Consider the following 18305-nt stretch of genomic DNA (forward strand, 5'->3'; position numbering starts at 1 on the left):
GACATGACATACAAAACATGAGCATTTCAACAAACAGTTTGTCATGGCAAAATAATAACAACAAAAACAAACAAACCCTGGAAGTTGTGAAATCTAATGAGAAAAGAAAACACAAACATGAGATTCAGATGGCAGAAATGTTAGAATTATTTAAGATTTCTAAGGCAGGCTGGGTGCCTGTGGCTCATGCTTATAATCCTAGCTACTAAGGAGGCTAATATCTGAATTGTAGTTTGAGGCCAGACTGTGCAGAAAGTCTTTGAAACTCGATCTCCAAAATAAGCAACAAAATACCAAATTGGAAGCGTGGCTCAAGGAGTTGAGCACCAGCTATGAGCAAAAAAGTTGAGCAAGTGAGAGGCTCTGAGGTTAAGCCCCAGTACAAACAAAAGGATAAAATAAATATAAATATTTATTATACAATATATAAATATGTGCACCATATATTTATATATTGCAAGGTGTATTATGAATAGTAATAATATAATCGAGTGTAATAGATTAACATATAGTATAACATGTTATACAGAAATATTTAAGGCAGCATTCATAAAAATGTATAATCAATTATAAAATTACTTGAAACAAATGGAAAAGTAGAAAGTCTCGGCAAAGGAATAGAAGACGTAAAAAAGAACCAAGTGGAAGATTTAGAAAAAAAATCACAACAGAAATAAAAGTCCCAATGAAGTTCAACAGCAGAGGGGAGGGGCAAGAGGAGCTCAGTGAGCCATAAGAAAGAACAGAAACATGCAATGTGAAAAGCAAGCAAAGAAGTCGAAAATATGCAATCAGAGCTTGTGAACCTGTGGGACTATAACAATGTAATGAAAGACTTAACATCAGTGTCACCAGAATCCTGAAAAAATAGCAGGGTCAAAGAAAGAGTATTTGAAGGAATACTGGCTTAAAAAAATTCCAAATTTGTCATAAACCTCAAACAGAATAAACCCAAGGAAATACATTCCCAAGACCAAGCATAGTAAAATTTCTAAAAACCAAAGACAGGAGAAAGGCATTAAGAACAAGAGAAAAACAACATCTTCAGAGCAAAAACAATTCAAATTCAAGTGGACTTCTTGTTAGAAATCATAGAAACCAGAGGAAATGGAATCTGTGTGTTGGGGCGTGTGTATGCGCGTGCACACAGACATACACACACGCGCACACACAGATACACCTGTCCTGGGGCTTGAACTCAGGACTTGGGTGCTGTCCTTGAGTTTTTGTGCTCAAGGCTAATACTCTACCACTTGAGCCATAGCTTCATATCCAGCTTTTTGTTCTCGTAGACTTTCTTGCCCTGGCTGGCTTCAAGCCACTATCCTTAGATCTTAGCCTCCTCTGTAGCTAGGATTACAGGTATGAGCCACCAGTGCCCAGCTTGGAAATGGAACGTTTTTTTTGTCCAGAAAGAAAGATCTATCGACCCCAAAGCACATATTCGGTGCAAATGTCTCAAAAACAGGAAGAAACACAAAATTTGCTCAAATTAAAAAAAGTAAGAGAATCTGTAGCTAGTCAAGCTACCTTATAAGTATGGGGAAAAAAGAAGTTCTCTAAACATAAGAGAATTTTTCCTCCAGAAGACTTGGAACAGGAGGTAGAAAACCTCAGGAAGTAAAACTAGGAGTAAATTCAATAGATCTTCCTTCTCCTCTTGAATTACCTAAATTGTGCTCAGTGCTGAAGCAAAATTTTAATAATGTGTGGTGTAAATCTGGTTCTAAACTTATGCAGACTAATAGTTGAGATGATTGTGAACAGGTGAGGTAAGATTTGTACACGTAATTTGAGCTGGTGTAATGATGACACCAGTAGATTTTAATAAGCTATGTATATATAACACAACATCTACAGCAACTTCTAAACTAAACTGTACAAGGAAATCTACTCAAAAACACCAAATCAAAGTGAAATTCTAAAAAAAAGCTTAAATAAGAAATTAGAGAAATGAAAAATTAGGAAAGAAGAAATTGGAAAAATGAAGACACTCTACCCAAGAACAGCAAATGATACATTCTTTCGAGTGTCTGCAAAACATATTCCATGGTAAAGCTATATTATGGGCCACAAAGCAAATATCACAGCAAATACAAATTAAAACCATAGTGTGCCTCCTGGCCACAATGAAATCAGTAACAGAATCATCACTGGAAAGTCACCAAACACTCAGAAAGTAAACAGGCTTCTGAGTCGTACATGGGTCAGAGAGGCAGTCTTGAAGAAAGTCTTCAAATACATTGAACTGAATAAAAGTGGAATTACAATGTATCAATGACTTTGAGACACAGCCAAAGCAGTGTGCAGAGGAAATATAAGTGCATGTGTATATTTGAAAGGTGGGAAAGTCAAATGTATAACTTATGCTTCCACTGCAAGAACAGAGGTTGCATGTTTTCCCTCATCTATGAAAGCTAAAATTGGTTTATAAATATATAAGTCAATACCTTGGGTGTTGTGCACATGTGTATAGATATATTAATTGAAATAAGGCAGATTTAGGGGAAAACTTAAAACAGTATAATTCCTTAGAAAGGTCGAATCATAACAAAATAAATAACAAGAAGCAGGTACTTGAAAGGGGTCGGGTGGGGTCAAAGGAATGTGGGTAGACAAATGAAGAGACATGGGTGAGAATGCTGTTAAAATTGAATGTATATTCTACAAAACTAAGAAAAGTGAGGGAAGGGGTATATTGGAGGGATGGGTGAGAATGTTGAAAGGGGTGACATTGATCAAGATACATTGTATTCACAATAAACTGTTTTGTTGAATGGCAACTCTTTTGTACAACTACTTACAGATAATAAAAATATTTTTTAAAGATTTAAAAAAATATAAGAACGAACCTAAAAGCAATAAAATGAAAACAGGAAGGACATACTGTAGAGAAGAAATCAATGGAATTGAAAGAAGAAAAAAGAAGAGAAAACAATGAAAGAGTTGATTCTTTGAAAAGTTAATGAGTTGATGAACTTCCAAAAAAGACTGATAAAGACAGAAGACAGGAAGAAGTATTGATATCAGAAATGAAAGAGGAGCTGCTAGTACAGACACTACCGGCATGGAAACAGTAGTAAGGAATTCTGTGAACAGTTAAATTTAACAAATTAAGTGACATGAGCCAATTCCTTGAAAAACAGAAACTACCACAGTTTATCTGATATGAAACAGATGGTTTCAAATAGCCTTATCCGTAACTTTTAGCTATTAAAAAGGTTGAGTTCACTGTGGAAAAACGGTTCCCTCCCCATGGAATAAGATCTATGTTGTAAATACAAAGAGAAAGGAACCAAAGATTAAAACCCAGTCCCAGAACAATGTGCTAAGTGACATTTTTGTGACAGGATTCCTAGACATATGCATGTGTGTACACAGTGTTTCTAGAAGAAATGAGACTAGGATCAAATGTCTTCATTCTTAGAAGAGAGCCAAACCCCTGCTTCACTTACTGAAAAAGATGGTGAGGAACCTGGAAGTGGAGGAACTCTGAATTCAGCAAGCAGCTCTAGTGTCGCTTGCTGTGTTCTGTATGCTGTGAGCAATCAGGAGGGGAAGGAAAGCGGACAGCTGCCTGAGAGAACTTAGGAGGGCTTCCTCAAGGTGGTGGCACTTGGGCTGAGCCCTGAAGGAGGGAGGGGATCTGTTTGGGCCCAGGAAGGTGACGGTGTGTGATTACAGACTAAGATTCCAGGAGACAGGGCAAACCCACAATGGCCAGGGACAGAGGGTTCAGAGCAGAGCCAGCAGCCCAGGCTGCAGGGTAGGCAGTTCTCCTTGAAGGGAGCCAATCAAAGACCCACTTTGTTAAGACAGATGGTCCAGCTGGTTTCCTCCTCATACGCTCAAGGCTGACTTTCTTCCCTGCACTCTATGAGGTTTACGTATACCATCAGCTAAGAAATTTGTCCCTAGGTGCTTAGCATATCACAAATGGTGGCCAAGTACAGTATGTCCTCATGTCCACCAGTGTGGAGTGCAGGCATCCTTGTCCCCACTGACAGCCCAGAAGCTATTTGAGGGTCCTGAACGAGTACCCAGGCTACTGGAGTGCACAGGGAGCTAGAAGCTAAGCTTGAAGCTTGACTCAACACTCCCCTCAGAGTTGAGGAAGCAGCCCCAGAGCAGGAAGGAATGTGCATGTTACTGTCTGGATCTGAATGTCCTCCTAAAGGCCGGGGGTTTGGAGGCTCAGTCACCAGCCTAGGACCCTAGTGGGAGGAGGTGAAGCCTGGAGGAAGTTAAGTCATTGGAGGCGTGCCCTGTCTCTCTCTGCTCCCTGGCTGCTGTGAGTGAGAAGCTCTGCTCCACCATGCGCTCCCCACATGGTGCTCTGCCCACCACAGGCCCCAGAGCAACAGAGCCACATGAACCAACTCCTGAAGCAGCCAGCCACAAGAACCTTTCCTCTTCCCATTGGCTGTCACTGGCTTTTTGTCAATAGTGAGAGAAGATAAGAGTGCCTGTTGCTTTGTGCAGGAAACACACAGTAAACAGCCAACACCAGTTTGCTGTTATAACCCAAGGACTCCCACCTCAGAGCACTGAAACCCCCTTTTGGAGATATGGGATCCAAACCTGTAGAGAAGCCATGAAATCTTAGGGACAGACAGGATTTCTGGTGGCCTGTCCCACATGACTTCTTGGTGTCTCTACCATTATATCATTTCATCAAGACCTGACAAGTCTGGAGGTCTTGATGGTTTATCCCTGTTTACAGGAAGGGCAAACTGAGGCATGGAGAGGCCCAGGAATTCAACTTGGACTGACTTCTGGGCTATGAGGTTAGAAAGGCAAATGGAGATGGAAACCCCTCTCCCCCTGCAACTTTCACCTCTAGCCCAAATCCCAGTGAAGGGGCTCAGCCTCCCTGACTCAGAGCTGTTCCCTCAGTTCTTCCCTTTGCGGTTGCTCAATCCCTCCACACCTCCTCTGCACCTCGGCTGGTCACACACTCACTCTCTCATTAGACACCCAGTGCTTGAGCCATTGATGGTATCCACTTGTAGGTTTCAGGAAGCCTCAGACTGGCAGTGTCAGAAGTATTTTCCTTGACACACCGGGCCTTATGCTCCGTTTTGTTGTTGTTTCATTTTGTTTGTTTTTAATGTCAGTATAAGGGTTTGAGCTCAGAGCCTTGTACTCTTGCTTAGATCAAGGCTAATGACATCACTTGACAGATACCCAGCTATCAGTTCTTTTTTGGGGGTGTGTGTGTCAGTCATGAAGCTTGAACTCTGGGCTTGGGCCCTACCTATGAGCTCTTTGCTCAAGGCTAGCACTTTACCATTTTGAGCCATAGCACTACTTCTGGTTTTTTGGTGGTTAATTGAAGATAAGAGTCTCATGGACTTTCCTGCCTGAGATGGCTTTGAACCACAATCCTCAGAGTTTAGCTTACTGAAAATTCGGGCCTTTTGGTGGTTAATTGGAGATGGGGCTCAGATTTTCCTTCTTATTAGCTTGGAACCATTATCCTCAGATCTTCACCTCTTGAGTAGCTAGGATTATAGGAGGTCCCAGCAACTGTAAATGTGTGTGTGTGTGTGTGTGTGTGTGTGTGTGTGTGTGTGTGTGTGTGCTGGCATTGAGGGTCTCATGTTCTCAATCATGCTCTCTACTTCCTTTTTTTTTAAAATGAACTCTAAGGTAAGTAGCAACAGTAAGAATTGAAATATCTCACATAAAATTCTTCATTTTCTCCTCTTGAAAACTGATGAGATTCGGGGCTGGGAAGGTGGCTCAGTGGTAGAGTGCTTGCCTTGCATAATGAGGCCTTGGGTTTGATTCCTCAGCGTCACATAAGCAGAAAAAGCTGGAAGTGGTGCTGTAGCTCAAGTGGTAGAGCGCTAGCCTTGAGCTGAAGAGCTGAGGGACAGTGCCTAGGCCTAGATTTCAAGTCCCATGACCAACCAAAAACAACAACAACAACAAATAAACAAGAACACTGATGAGATCGAGTACCCTGGTGTTGCATTCCCCAAGGGCAGCAGGGGAGATGGGCTGGGTGACGTGTCCCCTGCATTGGACATTTATTGCTCAGTCGCCACATTCTGCCACTCTTCTGAGCTATCTTCACTCACTTACCCACCTCTCTGCACAGCCTGCTGTGGCAATTGTTGCAAATGCTCCTGCATTCAGTCAACAAACATGAGGTGAGCACCTATCATACGAATTCAGAGAGAAGAAGGACTCTCTGCCCTTCAACTGACCCTGGAGAATCTCCAGCATATGACTGGGGGCAGCTCATGGGAACATGAAGATTAAAAAACCATTTCCTCTATTATATCTTCATTTTATATTTGGAAATACTGACCTAACACCGCTAAACATATAATGGAACAGCTAATCTGTTCTCTGCCTTCCATTCATTTATTTAACACCTATATACTAAGTGTGTACTCTGCCCTCCTGGTGTTGTAGGTACAAGGGGTCCCAGCCGGGCTGACCACGGGCAGGACTATCTCATTCCACCATGGAGATGTAGTACCACAGCCTCTATATTCAGAGGTTCAGGGAAGGAGGGTGGAGCCTGCTTTACTGCTGAGATGCAGACGTGGAAGCTGAGCCCAGGGCAGGTCGCCCAGAGCCTCCCGATTGGACCCGTGGATGCAGATCGCCCAGCAGGGGAGTAGCCAGCAGGTCTCTGGGGTGCAGCTGCACTGTGGGGGTGCCCTGGGGCAGGCCCCTCACAGACCACAGGCCCACTGACCCCTCTCCAAGGCGATGGGGTGGGGGTGGGGGGGTCATCGCATCATCCAAGGTTTGAGCTACTGGGGCTGGGGCTGGGTGGGGCCCGCGACTGGGCTTGGCGTTTAAAGGAGGAGCGGCGAAGGCAGGTGTAAATTATGCATAGCTATTTCTGGAAGCTTCTCGGATTTCTCAAGAGAGAGAAATTAATTTGCCTGTTTGGGCAAATAACACCAATTTTTTCCCCCTGCTTAAGGTCATTTTGTTAAAATAAAATTGATTAACGTTCTCTTTAAAGTTTAAGTAGAAACTGCTCAAACATAGTTTCATGCACAGAGCGCGGTTTGCGCCTTTCAGTAATTAATATCTGCACAAATAAGTTCACACCGTGCGGTTCCCGCTCAGCCCGCGGCCCTGGCGGGGCCGCTGGGCGGGGCGGCGAGGGTGGGTAGGTGGGGTCAGAGCCCAGCCGGGCCAATCGGGGCTCGGGGAAGGCGGGGCCGGCCGCTGGCCAGTCCGGATTGGGCATGGGCTCGAGCAGGGCGGGCCAAGTTCTAGGCCTGGTTCTGTCCCGGTTCCCACAGGTCTCTGTTGGGGGCTGGGGCGCTGAGGCCAGGTGGCCTGGGGAGTCCTTGCTCTGCCTGCATGTGGACGCACCGGCTTTAGAATAACTGCAGTCACCAAACGCAGTGCTCGGATCACGGCAGGTAACGTCTCTGCCAACCTCACCTCACGATGATCTCGCAACCTTGCGATAAGAACTGTTTCATTCTCGTTTTACCAAGGAAAGCCCGCAGCCCAGAGAAGTGAAGCATCTGCTTGGCGTCACACAGCTAGTTAAGTGGCAATGATACACTCCTGCCATCTCAGAATTTAGAAAGCTGAGAAAGGAAAGTTGTGAGTTGCAGGGCAGCCAGGGCTACAGAAAAAGATCTTGATTTATAGCCCGATGCCAGTGGCACCTCAGCTACTCAGGAGGCTGAGCTCCGAGGATCACAGTCCAAAGCAGGAAAGTCCAAGAGACTCTTATCTCCAACTAACCACCAAAAACAAAAACAAATAACAACAACAACAACAAAACCCCAGAAGTGGAACTCTACCCCAAATGGTAGAGCACTTAGCCTTGAGTGAAAAAGCTAAGAGACAGTCCCAGACTTTGAGTTCAAGCCCCAGTAGCAGCACCCCCCCCCCAAAAAAAAATTAGTGGTAGTCTGTGAGAATTTATTCTTCCAACTTCCTGGTGATGAGAATGTTGATGAAATAGCTGGAGCTCCAGGAGCCACTCTGAACCATGAGATAATCTGATAACCCCATTAAATCACAGCTTCCAGATCTTCCCCATCATGACAATTGTGACCTTGTCATATGAGTTTATTGGTATAGCCTGAGATTTGATTTAGAAAAGAGATACTCTAGAAGGATTTGTCTCTTAAACGCTTATCACTTGCCAGCTCAATTTCACAGGGCCACCACTCTACCTCTACCTTTTGGTTCGCTCTGGGGTGGCCGGAGAATGACCAAGGGTCAAGCACCCCACACATCACCCTTGGTATCTGAGGCCAGGATGGAACTCACTACACACACCAAACACCAAAGATCTACCTGTTCAGTGTGCTGTCCCCCTTGGATGCCTTTCCATTCCTGCTCTCCTAGTTAGCTCCCACTTTTACACTCAGCTCCATTTTTCATTCTTGGTTCAGGTCAGTGAATCATTTGTCTAAGGAGGAACGTTTAACAAGGCACAGAAAGACTCAGTTATCATGCTAGTGTGTGTGTGTGTGTGTGTGTGTGTGTGTGTGAGTGAATGAGTTCTGGAAGAGGAAAATTCACTGCTAATCCCACTCCATGTTAGAAGGACTATTCTTCATGGCCAGGGCCTGAAGGAAATTTTCACAGCAGCTTTGTTTCAGAGGCCAAAATTCTTACCCACTTGCTTTCTGGAAGCTACTGACACCCTAGACAAGGTCTGGGGCTCAGAGTTCTGGTCCATTTCCAGACCTAGGCACCATTCCTTCACTCACAGAGCCAGTTGAAAGTGAAATGCAGCCACTGTGAGCCACAGGCTTCTGGTCTACCCCAAAGCCAAAGGCAGGTGGCTGACTCCCTGGAGCCCTCTCCAGGTGGAGCAAGTCCCCTCCTGTCAAGACAGACCCAAGTTCACAGCCCACCCCCAGGCATCATTTCAGATGCCTTTCCGTGATCAGCCCAGCTACCCCAGGGCCTCAGAGCTGAGCAGTATACAGTTCCCCACCCCCTAGCCTGGAAGGGAGCTGGGGGGCCTCTATGCATTTTCCTCTACCCTAGCATTGTTCAGTGTGGGGGGAAAACTCAAGTCCTAGGCAGGTCCTCAGTGTCCCCCTACGAGCCCCCTCCCCACAGAAAGCCACAAGGGGCTCTCAGATGAGAACAATGGGGCTGGGCAAAGGGGGAGTCGGCGGGGTTCCCGGGCAGCCATAAACCTCATTACCTCCCAGTCCCCTAGGCTGCCTGTCTCCTTACCCAAGGCAGCAGCCGGCTTCGCTGCTGATTCCCACATGGCGTGAAAAGCTCTTGAACCCCCCGCTGTATTTTTAATGGGGGCAGTGACTAATTTAGCCCTGTGCCACCAACCGTCAAATCAAATCTTCTATTGGTACTTACGGAGGTCTCACCTGGGCTCCATGGGGTTCGAGATAAATCCAGAACTGGCAGTGGCAACTCTGGACACACTGGTCCTGCTGTCCCTCAACACTGTCCCAGGTTGGGCCTGGCAGTGGACAGGCCTGGCAGCCCAGCCGGGCACTGGGTACCGTGGGGCATTGTTGGTGCCTACTCTGGGGTCTCCCCTCAATCTGCCAAGTCTCTGGGGGGTGAAAATGGCAGTTTCCTGCCTTCAGGTTGCAGGAGGCAAGTGCCCTTAAGTTTAGGGATGACATCTCTATGACAGGGCACTGGCAGGTACTTCTCTGCGAGGTACGGGTGAATGCACTTTAAGCAGCAGAGAGCTGCCCGCCCTGGGCCCTTCTAGGAGGTGGTAGGAAGGAAAGCTCTCGCATGGGTCACCAGAAGCCCCTTGATACGGGAGTGCTCTGGATCATGGCGTAATTGCTCCAAATTCCATGCCCGTGACTTCGTATTACAGTATAATTAGGTGCAATCTGTCTGGCCTGTTTCATTTCCGTTCTGCAGAGGGTAATAACCAATTTCCTCGCCCCTTGTGGAAAGTTGGTGCAGAAGGGCTTCCCCATGTGGCTTCTGCTCTCTGATTGGCAAGTCAGTCCAGCACTAGTGTGGCGAAGGGACCCAGGAGACCAACTGCAGGGTGGCCCCTTGGTGGTACCAGGGCCAGTCAGGTTGAGGCAGTGAGGTGCCAGGGTACCATCTTCAGAGACAGGCTCCTCTGGGAGCAAGCACCTCCTGAGATTCCAGCCCCTGAGCACCTGCCAGCCTCTCCTTAGTCCTGGCTTTGCTACAGCTTTTGCCTACTTTTAGTCTGGAGCTCCTGGCACTGGATTGCAGGTGCTGAAGGGATGCCCCTCACCCTGCCACATTTATGCCTTGGCCCAAGCTAGAACCCAAGCACTCCTTGGAGTCTTGGTGCATGGCAAGGGTTATCCACGTGCCTATCTATCTGCCTCCATTGTGGGAAAACCAGTCCAGTGGGAGGGATGGAGGAGTAAGGAGGATGCAGCCTGGATAAGCACCAGTCAGCAACCTGGACAGGCTAGGAGATGCTGCCTGTGCCCCTGGACACTCAGTTTCTCCATCCGGGAATGTGAAGGCCGGGGAATATCTTTTCCCTGGCTCTTTCCCCTTTGACTTGAGTGACCACTGCCAGCTCATCCAATGGGCGTGGATTAGAGGACAACTGTGAACGAGCTGGGTCTGTTGTGGGCAGGGCCCCAGGGGAGAACCCAGAGGAACTCCTGAGACACACACCTCTGCCATCCCCGCCTCCTGAACCCCCAACGGAGGAGAGAACCAAGCCACCTCTGCTCATCGCATGGATTCCCTTTATTGAATTGAACTAGTTACTGAAGTCAGATCAAGTCACATTTAAAAGCAGACCATCCAGTTGCACTGAAACCGATTATATTCATTACATAGTTTTAATCACTGTCCGGTGAACTGGCAAATCCAATCAAAGCATTAGTCTTTAATTAAAAAAATTAAAAGGAAATATTCAGACAATAGCCAAGCAATCACATCACGATGCACAATTACCTAGAATTGCAATTAAAAAGTAGTTAACCAAAGGGGATGGGGGGGGAGAGAAAACAAGAAGAAGAAAAAAATAAAGCAAAGGAAAAAAAACACTAATCTTCTCTTAAGGGGAAAAAAAACTATCAGTATAATACATGAAGAAACAGAGGACAATAGCCTCAAAAAGCAGGTTCCTATAACACTAGAAATGTAGTCTGAGGCAGAAAACTCTAAAAAGCACACTAGCTGGAGCAGGACAATAAAAAATACTGAGCATGGAATACTTTTAATCTCTGCCATTAATATTCATTTCCAGCTGCTTATAATAGCAGCGCCTCATGGCCAAATCATTAGAGTTTTACATCTGGGTTGCAAATGACACTTTGATTGGATGTAATGTTCAAATGGCCCTCCCCACGGCGTCTCCGGCAAGCCTTCTGCGGAAAGGTGTCCTGTCGCGCGGTCTCTCACTGTGCGTGCTGGCTCATCGTGTGGTTCTGCAAAGGCAAAGAAAGGAGACACGCATGAGGGCAGAAGAATGGCGAGCATGCCTGTCCCCTCCCACCTGGTGCCCGGACTCCGGGGCTGCAGCAAAAGAGACTCGATTATTACAAAACAAAATGCAACAAGGAAAAAGTGCCCGGGGGACGCAGCTGCCAAGGCGCCACGTTGATTCAAGGGCTTGGGGATCAGTTCCTGTCACTGCCAACCTGGACTCCCTGCAAATTGTTTTTATTTTTTATTATTTCAGGTCTTACCATGGGGATGGGCTACGCAGAGGGCAAGGGGAAATGCTGGGGAGGTGGCAGGAATTAAAAACATCTCTATTTCTCTCCAATGAAGAGCAGGAAACCCTGTGACTCCTGCAGGCTGGCCCTACGTCCCCTCTCCATCCTTCCCTAGCTGCTCCGAGCCTCACAGAGGGAGACAGCAGATGTGCAGAGCAGCTCTGCAGCCAAGAAGCACCCGAGTGGGCGCAGACATGCAGAAGCAGCGGGGCGGAGGAGGTGCCTGCAGCCCAGGCAGGATGGGTCACCCAGCAGGGAGGGTCCGGGACGAGCTCCACTGCAGGCTTCTGGGAGCCTGCCTGCGTGGTCACGGGACACTGCTTGGGCTATAAGGAGGGATGCTGTGCACTTTGGCTCAATCCACCAGGGAAACCCAGGGCCCAGGTGGGACCCTGCGGCCAAATGCTTCCCTCTAGCCACAGCCCACGGCCTGTCCTCCCTCCTGCCAGCAGAGTTGATCTGTTTCCATCAGAGCCAGCAGCCTGGGGCTGGGGGTGGGGTTTGGCTTCTGAGCCCACAGTCTTTTTTCTTTTTCCTCTCTCTCTCCCTCCCTCTCTCTCTCCTTCTCTCTCTCTCTCTCTAATTCAGACATATTCCATCCTAAGCCTCAGGTGCTGATCCATCTCAGGAAACCTGGAAAAAGGCAACAAAGTTCTCCAAAGACAGAGTAGCCAGACTTCTTCTCCCTCCACAGCTTCTCAGGGATGCTTCTGCCTCCCAGGCTGGCACCCCAGCCAGTGGTCCAGGGACCCTGCGCAGGCCAGGAACAGTGGTGTGCAGTTCTGATATTGACCACTGGGGGGCAGAGGAGGTGCTGCTTTTCTCTCTCTCTCTCTCTCCTGATCTCCAGGTCTGGCTATGAGGCGGCCAGAGATGGACAAGGCTTCTGCTGGAGGCAAGGGGCCCAGGAGAGACATAGAACCATGGTTACCTGCTGGCACAGGGCTCCGTGGCATATACTTCACACCACTGTGATACTGCTGAGTCCTCCAGCCCCTAGCACTCGATCCTCACAGCGCAGGTGCTTGCTGGCATCCATCCATGGCACCAAGTGTCAACTAAATACTCTTCATAGGAACTATGGGTATAGGCCAGCATGTTTCATGCGATCCCAGGCACATTCTTGCCCTCTGTGTGGTGTCTGTCTGTCTGTCTGGTCTCTCTGCTGATGGGAAATTATTGAGGCAAGGGGCAAAGGATCCCATGTGGACAAGGAATGTGCTAAGGCACCAGGGCTGACTAAGGCCAAAATGGGGACCCAGTACATAGGGCACCTATGGGAATGGTTGGGAGTGTAGACTAGGGACCGACCGAGCAACTGTAGTGAGACTATTTCCACAGACAGAAGAAAGCCAGGCATGATATTTAATCTGCACAAAATCCTAGAGGCTGTCATCCTAACTTAAGATCTCAGTTCCAAATCAGCTCAAGCAAGAAACTGTGAGAATCCCATCTCTAAATTAATCACCAAAAAGCCAGAAGTGGATCTGTATCTAAAGTGGTAGAACACTAACCTTGAGTGAAAAAGCTAAGGGACAGCACTCAGGTCCTGAATTCAAGCCCTAGTACTGGTATGTGTACACCGCCCCCCCCCCCACAGATCCTGGTGGACCACCCGCCTCCAGTGTGGGGGAGGGGGTTTCTGAGGCCCTCTGGCCAGGATCCCACAACAAGGCCCAGTGTCACCTCATCCACATTGGCTCAGCCAGGTGCTGTTGGTGCAGATGTGGAAATTCCCATCTAGACCAGTGATGATTAGGTCACTGTAAGACTAGACACCGCTCCTCTGGGTAAAACAGTAACAATCCTTTTTACTTAAGGAACAGCAACAGGCGGTTCTTAGATTAGACTCAGGAACTTCTTCCAAGAGGGTTCTGAGAAGAGTAAAAATTCCTTCCCTGAGGTTTTATTCTAGGAACAAAAGCCCAGGATGTCACGGCTGATGGAAATGTCAAAACGTGATGCCCAGAGGGGACCAGGCACCAGAATACTTTCAGCAGGGCATTTCTAAGTACCTGCTGGGTGCTCTGCTCCAGGCTGCACAGTGGGGGTCAGGGGAAGACTGGACCCCCATGGGCCCGCCCTTCAAGGCGTCTGCCTTGGGCAGTGAGACACATGGGCCCTCAAATGTCATGGGATTAATGACATGATGGGTGGCTTGGCAGAGTGACCCAGGCCACAGTTGTGGAGTGTGGCTGGAGAGCAAGCACAAAGCAAACCACCCCTTTGTCAGTAGGACCCCTCCATCACCCCACGCCTGCATGCTGAGCAGCGGGCAGGGGGCAGATGCTCCATCAAGTCTTCTGGAGAGTTCCCTCCTCGGGCATGGTTCTCACAAGGGCATTCTGCCTTCGTGTCTATTTCTCTGTTTATGCCTGTGCTATATTTAGCCTCTTCTGAGAAGGAAGAAAATCGTTTTTTAAAGATGCCATCGACCCCCAGATGAACATTTCTTGGTGCCATCTAGGCTGGAGGTGGGATCTGGGCATGATGGGAAGAGCCTGGATGACAGCCTGACATCCACCCATTCCCCCCCCACCTCTCTCTGCCAGGGAGACACAGGTGTGGGGCAGAGAAGCAGGTGAGGAAAATGAAGCAAAGTGGGAGGAGTGAGTGGCAATGGCTGGTGGCTGAATCAATGCACTTGGCAGCCGTTGTGTGCTTCAGCCTGATTCGGGGCCTCTGCCTGGTGCAGGGGGCAGTCAGTGGTGGGCAAGTGGGCGGGCATAGACATCTGCACACTGTCAGTACTGCGTCAGGCCCATGAATGTGTCACCCTGGCCTTTGCAGGAACAAAGTCCAGGCAGTACTTATTTACCTAACATTCACCCCTTCGTGCACACAGGGGACACGAACTCCCTGCTGGGTGACAGTCATTAGCTCCTTGTTTGGAATTCATCAGTGAAATGTTCCTGATCCCAAACTCAATCCAGGTATGCATTGGGTGTAGAGGGAGTGTGCCAGGTGTATGGAACCTGGTGGTTGGATTGTCTGCCCTAATTCACTCTAAATGGCCTAGCTGGAGGCTCTGTTCTGGTCCAGCTCTGGCTTCCTAGCCCAGCACGAAGGCCTGGACATGCATGTATGGGCCTTCCCTGGCCTGCAGCCCAGGATCATGGTGCTAGTTCTTGTGTTTATTCTCTGGCCCTTGGACCAGACCCAGCCCAGTCTCCCCTTGCCAGTGTCCTGTGGGAGGGTGAGAGGTGCTTCGCCATGCTGGCTGCTTGGGGGCACGAAGCTATATCCCAAGACGTTCAGCCGTGGGTCAGGAAGAGTTCTCTGAACTGCAGGTCACTCTCCCAGGTTCTTGTTAGCCATCTCCTAATAACAAAATGCCTGTCAGGTCCCAGCACCTCCCTTGGCCAAGAGCACCTCTCCGCTGTCCATTGGCACTGGCCACAGCCTTACCTGCCACAGCCGGCAGTAGGCTAAGATGGGCTAAGCCCTGCATTCAAATTCTGGCTTGCCACTTGGCAGCTATGTAGCCTTATAGCAACTTCTCTGAACTCTGAGTGTTAATTAAGTTCACCTCTTTCTGTGATGCCTGGAGGACCTAGGAGATACTGTGCATGAATACCCAGATGGCCCGGAGTGTGCCCCACAGATCTCCATATTGGGGCCCAAAAGGTTCTTCCTGAGCAGAGAGGTATCTAGCCAGAGCATTGCTCCCTGGTGGTAGACTAGGACTGAGCAGCATGCGGGCCTTTAGGAAGGACAATTGGAGAGGTTTGATGGACTGAGAATACCCTCTGCCTCTGTCCCATCTGGTGATGTTTCAGGAGTCCTCTTGACATAGTCCGGTCATCAACGGCCTTGCCCTTGGAGCAACAGGCATCCAAGGAAGGCGTCACCCTCATTACCCTCTGCAAGTCCACTGCTCCTCCTCCCACTCTGCCCAAGAGCATGGGGTCTGCTGGGAGAGGGAGGGAAGGGTGCACGTGCATCCACTCATTTGCTCACTGCACAGATGCTGGGAGAGTCTGTCTGCCATGTCCTGGACTGGGCAATGAGCATCCAGAGGTGTAGAAGCTCTGGCCCTGGCTTGGTGGTGAGGGCAAGGGTAGCCATATTCGTAGACACTGAAGGTCATATGATGGCACAAAAGGACTCATCTTTGGAGTTCTGGCTCTGGCCACTGAGCCACAAGAACATTTAGCCCCAGCCCAGAGTGTCCCAAAGCCCCATCTGCAGACTATCCAGCTTCCGACTTAACCACTCCCTCTGCTTCCCCGATGGGAAGAGGTTGTGGTAGCTTTGCCATGACCTTTCTTTGGGGATAGGGAACAAGGCCATGAGCCTAAGTTAGCCACAGAGAGTCCCTGTGTGGGTTAGACAGGAGTGCAGGAGCCCTGTGGCTGGCTCCCAGCCCTCTACCACGGGCAGAGAGAGCGAGGAGGAGAGGCACCCCAGGCCTTTCCAGCTTGTGGCTGGCTGTGGGAGGAACTGATTTCACCAAAAGGGGAATGGAGAAAGGACTGTCCTCCAGTACTGGGCTGCAGCGTCAGTGCACGTGTGTGCTCGAGCATGCGCATGGAGATGGGGTTTCCCAGGCAGAACTGGCCACCTGGACAAGAGCTGGGAGATGTGGCTGACATCCATAATGGCCACAATTCAGTGGCCAAGGCTCCCTACACACCAGGTACCTCCTTCAAATTTCATTTTTGTTCAGTCAGATAAGCCTGGGGACAGCCCTCGATGAGCTGAATACTCTGTATGTCCCTACTAGACAGACAGGAACACTGAGGCACACAGAAGCCGGGTCCGACAGCTGGGAAGGGCAGTGCAGATCGGCACCCGCGCAGTCTGCAGAGCCTCCTCTCCACCGTGGCGCTGCTCTGCCTGTGAAATGTGAAAAGTGCAACATATGTTGGGGGAACAATGAATAATTCAGCCTGGCAGAAGTACAGGGTGTGCGCTATGGAGACAAGGCTGGAAAGGAAGGCGGGGGCCTTATTGATGAGACTCCATGATGCCAGACAAGGCAGCTTGCCCTTAAATCTGGGCCATAGGGAGCCATCGAAGGTATTTGAGCTGTGGAGTTCCATAACTGCAAGACAGAGGGGGAAGTTCACGCCTGTAGTCCAAGAGGCGTGTCCTCCGGGCCTTCTGCTCCTGTCTCCCTCTGCCCTTACTCCCACTGCCATCTTTCCCTTTGGGGAGGGTACAGACATAGGTGGCCCTGCTCCCCATTTTTGCTGTGTATCACCTGGGTAGCCCCTCTCTGCTTGTGAGCACTTATTTTTAGAAGCGTTTGACAATCGTCCAAGGGTCTAAGACGAACAGATGGCCTGTCTTAAAGGCTCGTATGTTCGCTAGTTTGCACTTCTGACAAACGGTATGCACACTTGAGAGCGCCCCATAAACAGTGTGCAATGAATACTCAGAACACAATTTAGCTAATGCACGTCATTAAAATTAGGAGTGAGTGATGGCCGGGGCTTCCTCTAAATGCCTGCAGTGACGTGGCTGCTCCCGTGGGGCGGGGTGGGGCGTGACGTGGATGCACCCCACTTCTCCCAGCAGCCATTGCCAGCCCCGTCCACACAGCGCAGTTAGAGAACTGTCCCACGATGTCGACTCCTGCCTAGAGTGGGGTCAGCAATCCACTGGCCTGGGAGAAACCCCCGTAGCTTGAACAAGGCAGAGGGAGAATAGCAGGCTCACATGTGCAGGGGACACGCGTGAGGCTTTCCTGTCCGTGCCTCTCAGACACTCTGTCATCTGTCATCCAGAGCAGTAGGAGGAGAGCATCAGAGACTCTGGGCCCGGAAGGAGAGCCCCGTATCCAACAGGCAAGTGGTGGGACGGCGGGGGGGGTCAAGTATCTGAGGGTCCCCAGATTCAGGGACCAAAGTCCCTGGGGGACAAGAAGAGCTGCATGTAAGGTCCCTGGCTCAGATTGCTTCTGTGAGAGTTCACCACCAGCCAGCCTGCCTGTTTCTTTTGTTACAAGGAGTCCACATAGGAAGGGGTAGCCTCTCTCCCAATCCTTCACTTGGCCCCACCACACCAAAGACCGAAGCAAGTGGTCTGATCAACTACTAGCTCCAGAAGTTAGGAAACATCTTCCCTGGGAGAAACTATTGTTGTGAAAATAGAAAAAGCCCCACAAACTCCCAAGGGGACAGGTTCTGTCCTGGTACATTTTGGAAACGAACCCACTGGAGAATAGATTATTAGGAGGAAGCCAAAGCTTCTATTAGGAACCCAGCTGTAAACAGGCTCCCACTCAGAATCACCCAACAAAACAAAAGAACCACTATTACCCACCCAGGGGACCACAGACTCCAGGGAGCCACATTTTACACACAGATGTGCCCTATCGCCGTGTTTGTGAGCAGAGGGTAGAGTGCGAGAGGTGTGCAAAGGAGTTCACGGCTATTGTCACAAGCCAAAACAGATGAACTATTTCTGGGGCTGCTTAGTGGTTTGCTCCTCCCAGACAAGAGAGTACATGGGTGACCGCAAGGCTTGAGTTGATTTGGTCGCTGTGGCTCTGCTCCTCCAAAGACGGGTGGAGGTCCCCACTGGCCAGGCCCCCTGGGGTCTGGGGCTGTGACAGACTCAGAGCTGGGAGGCACTGAGGGCTCAGCAATGGCAGATCAGGAGACCAGACTTCACTGGTTTGAACAATGGTCCTGG

General features: G+C 49.2%; 1 protein-coding gene across 3 annotated transcripts in view; it reads right to left on the reverse strand.

The window, feature by feature from the left end:
• Window positions 1-10665: 10665 nt before the first annotated feature.
• Znf423 (zinc finger protein 423) overlaps window positions 10666-18305 on the reverse strand; it is a 325283-nt gene continuing 317643 nt past the window's right edge. For all 3 annotated transcript variants that reach the window (XM_013027900.1, XM_013027901.1, XM_013027902.1), the window contains one exon: window positions 10666-11372. In XM_013027900.1, the coding sequence (XP_012883354.1) occupies window positions 11343-11372 (30 nt within the window). In that variant the 3' untranslated portion in view covers window positions 10666-11342. The remainder of the gene's footprint in view (window positions 11373-18305) is intronic.

Source organism: Dipodomys ordii, unplaced genomic scaffold (genome assembly GCF_000151885.1).
Source record: "Dipodomys ordii isolate 6190 unplaced genomic scaffold, Dord_2.0 Scaffold106, whole genome shotgun sequence".
In the NCBI taxonomy this organism is placed as follows: Eukaryota; Metazoa; Chordata; class Mammalia; order Rodentia; family Heteromyidae; genus Dipodomys; species Dipodomys ordii.